Source organism: Cucumis sativus, chromosome 3, assembly GCF_000004075.3.
Source record: "Cucumis sativus cultivar 9930 chromosome 3, Cucumber_9930_V3, whole genome shotgun sequence".
Lineage (NCBI taxonomy): Eukaryota > Viridiplantae > Streptophyta > Magnoliopsida > Cucurbitales > Cucurbitaceae > Cucumis > Cucumis sativus.
In genome coordinates, this window is record NC_026657.2 from 30,044,387 (window position 1) to 30,052,337 (window position 7,951).

Below are 7,951 nucleotides of genomic sequence, written 5' to 3' on the forward strand. Positions count from 1 at the left end.
GTGAAGTTGCTTTGGATCATCCCTTTGCTTTGAGATTTAGATTTAGTCTATTTACTACAAGCCATCAATTTTCATCAATTTTCTCAATAGGAAGGAGGCTTCTAATCATGAATTAGGGATGTTTTCTTTAGTACATTTTGTTTGTAGGAGCTTTCATTAATGTTTTCTTTTTTTGTCACATTTCCAAAGGATGAAAACAAATTGTTCATGCTACTGCAACTTTAATATTATCTCTTAGTTATTCATCGATCTTAAAATATAAACTCTTTCATTCTTCATGAAGTGCCTCGAGAATGTTAGATTGAGTTGTTTTTTTTGCCCCAAGATAATTAAATATTTAAAAAATACATGAACTAAAATGGAACAGCATAAACTTGTATGTTCTACATTGATAGGGTTAGAACGAGTTGTTCTTTTTAGGGTTTTTCCTTAAAAAGAATAAGACACTTCAAAATACATGAACAAAAATAAAAAGATCATGCATGTAACGTTTTAGAAGGAAAAAGAAAGTATTTTTCCCACGTAACCGAAGAATATTATTGAAAATTATTACAAAGAGTATTATTATTATTATTTTTTTATATAGTAATATAATAATTTTTTTTAATTTAAAAATAAAAAACAAAAGAATACTCATTGTTATGTAAATGTAAATGTAAATGGAAAATTGATAGTAGAATCTAGTAGAACCCAATGGCTTATTATTACCTTATAAAGCTTTCATTTATAAACAATCCTTAAATACCATAAGGCCCCACTATATTTGTCAATACTACTAATTTGACTTGTAATTAATGGAAACAACAGTGAAAAATTTTCGAATTGGATGAAGTTCATATGCCTTTAATGAATCATAAAACATCAATTAATGTTTATGGTTTCATCTCCATCTATTTCTTAAACTAGTAAACAAACAAAATTCATTACCAAATTCTCATTAGGATTTGAAAAATAATACTTTAATCCTTTAGTACAAAAGATGTAGGATTGCAAAATTATTATTTTTTTACTTCAAGATATATATTTTAAATAATTAGTTCTTCTATTCGTGTCTGAAAAATCATGTTGGATTAAATTTCAACTTTTAATTTCATCAAATTAGTTCATATGTTAAGTTAAATATTGCAATGTATACTATATTTTTTAATTTGTCCACTAATTTTAACATTAAAAAAAAAGTATTTAAATTCCGTAATTTCATATATTGATGTTTTGACAAATTTAGATTTCAATAAAATGCCAAAACTCACAAATCACAATACATTATATGTGAGTATTTTTAAAAAAGATTTTTCAAACAAAAGCTCATCAAAAGGTAAAATATAAAAATCTCCAATGATCTAAACGTATAGTACAAATTGAGAAAATTATAAGGATAAAAAGTAAAATTTGATATATTTAAGACTAATTTTTTTCTCTCTAAAAAAAAAAAAAACAAAAAGAGAGAAGAAGGTGAAGACAATACACTTAATATACTTCATGGATAGAAAATGCACAAAACCCAAAAGAATTAATAAAGGGTATAAGGGCTTTTGTGTGTTTTTTTTTTTTTTCTTCTTTTTTTCTTTTATAACTACAAAGGTTCCATTTCCTAACTATCTCTCACCTCATCCTCTCTAGTTCTAGCTGAGGAAGTTGAACCAGATGTCATACCAATGACTTGGCTGTGTGTGAATCTTTGTAATTGAATCATCCTGGCATAACACCCATCAGGGTAATTTTTCAACAAATGTGAGTGTGATCCCTGTTCTGAAACTTTGCCATCATCAATTACTGCAATGACATGAGCATTCCGGATAGTTGATAGTCGATGGGCAACTACGATTGTTGTTTTTCCTGAACAAGCTCGGTCGAGCGCCTCCTGAACTGATCGCTCTGACTCAGCATCGAGTGCACTTGTTGCCTCGTCTAATAGCATAAGCTCTGCCTTCCTGATCAATGCACGGGCAATTGCAATTCTTTGTTTCTGTCCACCTGATAGTTGAACTCCTCTCTCTCCAACGAAGGTTTTATATCCTTCTGGCAACCCAGATATGAACTTATGGGCATTTGCCAAAGTAGCGGCTTCAATGATCTCGGTTTCAGTTGCCGATTCATGGCCATAAGCTATATTATCATATATGGAAGCAGCAAACAAGCATGGCTCTTGAGGGACCATTGCAATGTGCTTTCTCAGGGACTTGAGATTGAACTTGCGAATATCCTTTCCATCAATCATAACTCGTCCTGATGTCGGCTCATAGAATCTTTGGACTAGGGCAATAACAGAGCTCTTGCCACACCCGCTAGGGCCAACAAGAGCAAGAGTCTTACCTGCTCGGGCACGCAAATTAAGGTCTTTAAAGACAGGGATATCAGGACGGGTTGGGTAGGAAAAGTCAACATGTTTTAATTCAACTTCTCCACGAAGTTTATCTGGTACTGGGGTGGCGTCCGGTTCATCAGGTTCAATTTCAGTTTTACGGTCAAGAAGTGCAAATACGGAACGCATGGCTCGACCACCCTTGATAAAGTCAGGAGCTAGAGTGAGTGTTTCGGCTGCACCATTTGCAGAAACCATAAGGACCATGAAAACACGAATTGCCTTCGAAAAATCAGAGAGCCCATGCTTCACAAGCCATGAGGCATACCAAAGACCAAGAGCATAGGAAGCATAAAGAGAAAACTGAGCAACACCAAACCCACTACCAGCAATCTGTCCCTTCCAAAAGCAGCGACGTAGTGGGATTTCGAGGTTGGTTGAAAAAAGTCTGACAATCTTCTCTTCCGAGTTGAATGCCGCAACTGTCCTTACATTGGCTATTGCCTCCCCTGCTAGCTGTGTGGCCTTGGCATGGTTGGCCTCAAGGTCTCCTGAGAAACCAGTCATGAACATTTTCTGTAGAACAGTGGCAGCAACAACCACGGGGAAGACAGCTACAAGGACAAGAGACAGGCGCCACTGCAAAACAAACCCAGCGGTGCAAGCAACTAGCATGAGTGATGTGTTCTGTACAATCACTGAAATCCTGTCTCCAATGGCTGATCTGACGTTGTTAGCATCCAAGGCCAGCCTTGCAGCAATCTTTGCACTCTCATTTTCTTCCTGATCAAACCATGCCATTTCATTTTTCAGTATTGCTGTCAGCATCTTCTCTCTTACACGTTTGGTGAGGTTCTCTCCTACAATATCCAGAAGAAATGCTGTATTGTATTGAAGAGAAGAGCAGCCGACGAAAGTCCGATTAACAAGTAGCAGTACTTAATAATTTCTCTGCTCATGAAAGCATGGTCTGGGTTGTAATAGACACTGAGAACAGCACTTAGAACGTATGCAAAGAAGGCGCTTAAAAACCCACAAACAACAGAGCCTATAGAACCAAGTAGTGCATAAAGCCATTCGGGTGAATTCATTTTCACGAGACGCCAAAAGGAACTGGCTTGCTCCTTAAAGGCCAGTTTTTCAAGCCTGTAATTGGGAAGTGAAGCATCGAGAGAAAGACTAAAATCAGATGTGGAGAAGTCAGATAATCGACGTGAATATGGTGATCGTCCATAGGAAGAATTCCGTGCAATGATTGGGGAGCTCACTGAGTTCCTGGCACTTGAAGGCCTGAAATCATAGTTCATGTTAGTCAGTTAAGTTAGTGAAAGAAAATTAAAAATGAAAAAGAATACATTTTTTTAGCTACCTTGCACTACTTTTTCTGGCATTACTGAGAGCAGTTTCATGTGCCATCTCCTGCATCCGGATAAGCTTGGCATATACACCATTCTCTCCTTTAGCAAATAGCTCATCATGTGTTCCAATTTCAGAAACACTTCCTTGTTGGAGTACAGCCACAAGGTCAGCCTTCCGAATGGTAGAGAGTCGATGGGCAATGACAAGGGTGGTCCGCCCTATCATAAAACGATCAAGAGCTTCCTGTACAAGCTTTTCCGACTCAGAGTCCAATGCACTAGTAGCTTCATCTAAGAGTAGAATCGCGGGGTTTTTAAGCATTGCCCTTGCTATTGCGATCCTCTGCTTCTGCCCTCCAGAAAGCTGCAGTCCTCTTTCTCCTACCTACAAAAGATTAACTTTCTACTTAAAAGTTTAAAACCTCAGAATTCATATTCATAATGATTCATTACATATAATAACTAGATTAGGATTTCAAAGTCGTAGTATCTTAGACAAGTAACAATATTTGAAAGTGGTTTTTCTTCCTACTCAGGAATCATATTCATTGTAGTTATTCTATCAAAAGGAGAGCAAATAGTAATGTTTTAGCTATTTTTTATAATGTGGTATATGTAAAGCACAGACATATAGAATCATGTCAAGAACTTGTGGAAGCCTCCTCAGAAAACAAATAATCAGTAAGTTCAAAATTGATGAAGTTCTCTTTGTTATCTTGATGTCCCAAATTTGATTTAAATATTCTGTTTTTCTTTTTCTTTTCAGAATTTTAATATAATACTCAAGTCAAGTTTTCTGGCTCAGGAAATAATTAACGTACATTATTATCTTCAAAATCTATCATCTTCATGTCATCGTTTTTTCTACTTTAGCATTCTAATGTCAATGGCATCTTTTCCTTATAATGTTGAAGCCTAATAATAGAAACAAAATATATAAAGGTGTAAATAATTTTATATTCTTTGTACATAGATGTCAGCATTGACTATTTTCTATTCAATCTCCATAACCATATGCTTGATATGTCCCTCCACTTAGTTTATGTGGTTTTGATTTGTCAGAGTAGACAAGTTAAAAACCTATTTATTTCTGCACATGCATTGTTGACCAAGGCATGTTATCCTGTTTCCATTGTTTGTAGGACCAAAACATTTCTTCTCACTTGCACATAAAAAGAGAAGGGGGAAAAAAGTCGGTTTAACCTTGTTAAAAGCAATAAAATATTCCCTTTGCTATTCAAAATAGGAGAAGCAAATGGTATAAGAAAGAGCATAAGTAAATCATCACATATGTATCTTAGTTAGATTAATATAAAAAAAAAAACCTTTTAACCTTAAGAAAAATCAAAACGGGTTTCTTTTGCTTCAAACATTAAGATATTGCCTTTGTACATTCTTTAATAACTGTGGCCTTCAAACTACTCTGACAGGATAACCACCAAACAGCATTAACAATAACATTTATCAGTGGAAAATGTTGAAGTTTAGTTTTACCTTTCAACTTTCAAGCCATTGGAGGGGGTAGGGTGACTAAAAGTATTATATTTTAATAAATTAGTTTTGAGATCATATCTAACCTGGGTGTCATAGCCTTCAGGAAGTTTGATAATGAATGAATGAGCATTGGCGACTCGAGCAGCTTCCTCCACCTCAAGTTGGTCTGCTTCAGGTCTGCCTAATAGAATATTCTCCTTGATGGTGGTAGCAAAAAGAGCAGGCTCTTGGCTCACCAATCCTATCTGCTGTCTTAACCATCTCAGCTTCAAAGTTTTTATGTCACGTCCGTCTAGTAGAACTTCTCCTGCACATTCAGTCAAGAAGGAGCTTTTCTTGTAAACTCAGAAACCAAGTGCAAAAACTTAAATTTCAAGAATAAGACTGAAAAGTGAAAACCAAAACCAAAAGCAATGTATTAATTACTTTAAAAGTTGCACAGATCAGGGGATTTACCTGAAATGGGGTCATAGAATCTTTCAATTAGGGAAACAACCGTGCTCTTGCCGGAGCCGCTGCTTCCGACCAGAGCTATTGTTTTTCCAGCAGGGACAGTTAGGGAGAAATTGTTGAGGATTCTTACATCTGGCCTTGATGGGTATGCGAAATCAACATTTTTCAGCTCGACCAGTCCTGAAACTGATTCTAATTCCAAACCAGATTCGTTGTTGCGGTTTAGAGTGGGCTTATGGTCAATTATACGGTAGATTTTGGCAGCTGCAACTTTAGCCTTAGCGAATGAGCTCATGCTGGGGGCAGATTGCCCCAGTGCCCTGTCAAGCAAAAGCGATCCATCAGTCAAAAATTTGGAGGTTTGAAGATGAAATTCGGAGATGATAGTGGGCTACTTACAGTCCACCAATCATTACTGCAAACATAGTGGCTATGGCCAGTCCACCATTGGTGGCGTGGTGTCTGACAAGATAACCTCCGTACCAGAGCAGAAGTGCGTAACAGCAGAAAACAACAAAGTAAGTAGCGCCCAATCCCATACCCTTGGAGAATCCACTCTTGAAACCTATCTTCTGAGAAATCTTCAATGCGGCGGAGTATCTCTGTAATGCTCTTGATTCGCCCACGAATGCAAAAACAACTCGAATTTGAACTATTGTCTGCATGTTACGTCAAGAATTGACAGTACCCAGATGAGAGAAGGTGCCAAAATCTTTAGAAGATCAAGTTTTGGAAAGAATTCCTCTTACCTGTTCGACAATATTCCCGGCTTCTGAAAGAGCTTCCTGGGTCTTGGCAGAGAGCTTGGCTATTGTGGTGGTGTAGATGCCGCCGATTACGGCAATCAAAGGAACCACCGCAAGAGTTACCAACGCCAATTGCCACACGGCAGTGAAACCCACAACGAATCCGGACACAAAAGTTGCCATATAGTGGATGAAATTGCCCAGCTGCAAATTCCGTTCATAGTTACTTCCATTGGGCGAGTAGAAGAGGGTTTCAAAACAGAGAGATAACTGAAAATGGAGTTGGGTTTTTTTTTTTCTTTTCTTTTCTTTAGTTTCTCACCTTCTCACTAATGGCGTCTTGGACCATCACTGCATCAGTGTTGATGGCGAAAACGACGTCAGATGTTCGCACCTCTGTATCAAAATACTGAATATCCTGGTCCAGTGCTGCTTCTAGGTACTTGATCCTCATCTTTGTGGACTGCCTCTCGCCGGTCCACATCCAACACGAAATCTCTGCAACCAGTTTCAGTTAAATTGACATATGAATGTAATGATAAACCCAGAAGAAGCCTAATGGAAACTCTAAGTACCTGCCCAAGATGACGCCCATATCGCAGCTCCAACCACGAGAAAGTAGAATGCGTACTGAAAATAAAACGGTTTCAGTTATTAATTAGAGATTGTCATCAATCAACATAAACACTTCCGTTGTGTTTGTAAGTTATAGTTTCTACTTTACCTTCAAAACCTCCTGCATCATTTTATCAACATCATTGGCATAAGACCCAAAAGAGTTAACAAGATCAGCGAAGAATCGAAGAAAGAGAGGCAAAGAACAACCGTGGACAAGAGCTCCAACGGACCCAATTGCCATCAAAACGTAATCCAACCCATCAGCGAATCTGAAAAGCTCCCCAAACCCAATGGCGGTAACAGCCTCAGGCTTCTCCCCACTAGTGCTGCCGCCGCCGCCGCCGCCGTTTTCCTTCTTGGAATCAGTGGTAGACTCCATTTCTCTGTATTTAGCCCTGCCAACTCCGTCTTGAGGCTCTTGTGTGGGTCTGAGGTGTTCAGGGTCAGTGTTCTCGGGTGTTGGATTGTTGGTTATAAATGGGTCAGGAGGAGGAAGAGGATGAGAAGAGAGGAGCTCAAGGCCTTGCATTTCGGACCATTTCCACTGCTCAGTCGTCTTTATCTCTTGAGAATATTGTGACATTGAGGGAAATTCCTCGCTTTATGAACAATTTTTCTTTACCTTATATTTTTGCTTTTGCTCAATCACTGTATCCGGGTGGCTTGGTTTGGGTTGAGATCATGTTTTACTACTCGCTATTCACTATTCACTATTCACTACTCACTACTACTCACTACTAACAAAGAAAGGAAAAAGAGAAGAGAATGTTGCTGAGAAGTGTTGGAGTCAATTTCGCAGTAAATTTATGGGCTTCGCTTAACTTTATACCTTACTTACTTGGCGTGAAGCAGTTACTTTTTAATCACGTGGCTACAGACTTCTCTTTTGGAAAACGGTAAATTATTTTTATTCAAACTTACTGCTCACTCTCCCTTATTTAGGCCTTTCTTTTTTACATTGTTTTTCTTTTAATCCTTAT

At 37.8% G+C, this 7,951-nt stretch overlaps 1 protein-coding gene across 1 annotated transcript; it reads right to left on the bottom strand.

Moving 5' to 3' along the window:
- Positions 1 to 1,449: 1,449 nt before the first annotated feature.
- LOC101220974 (ABC transporter B family member 1) lies at positions 1,450 to 7,738 on the bottom strand. The gene is given in 10 exon segments (XM_031881795.1): positions 1,450 to 3,171; positions 3,174 to 3,592; positions 3,672 to 4,045; positions 5,238 to 5,461; positions 5,611 to 5,927; positions 6,007 to 6,266; positions 6,357 to 6,557; positions 6,676 to 6,851; positions 6,929 to 6,983; positions 7,078 to 7,738. Coding segments are annotated over 10 exon segments (4,083 nt in total). The 5' UTR covers positions 7,555 to 7,738; the 3' UTR covers positions 1,450 to 1,591.
- Between the last annotated feature and the right edge of the window lie 213 nt (positions 7,739 to 7,951).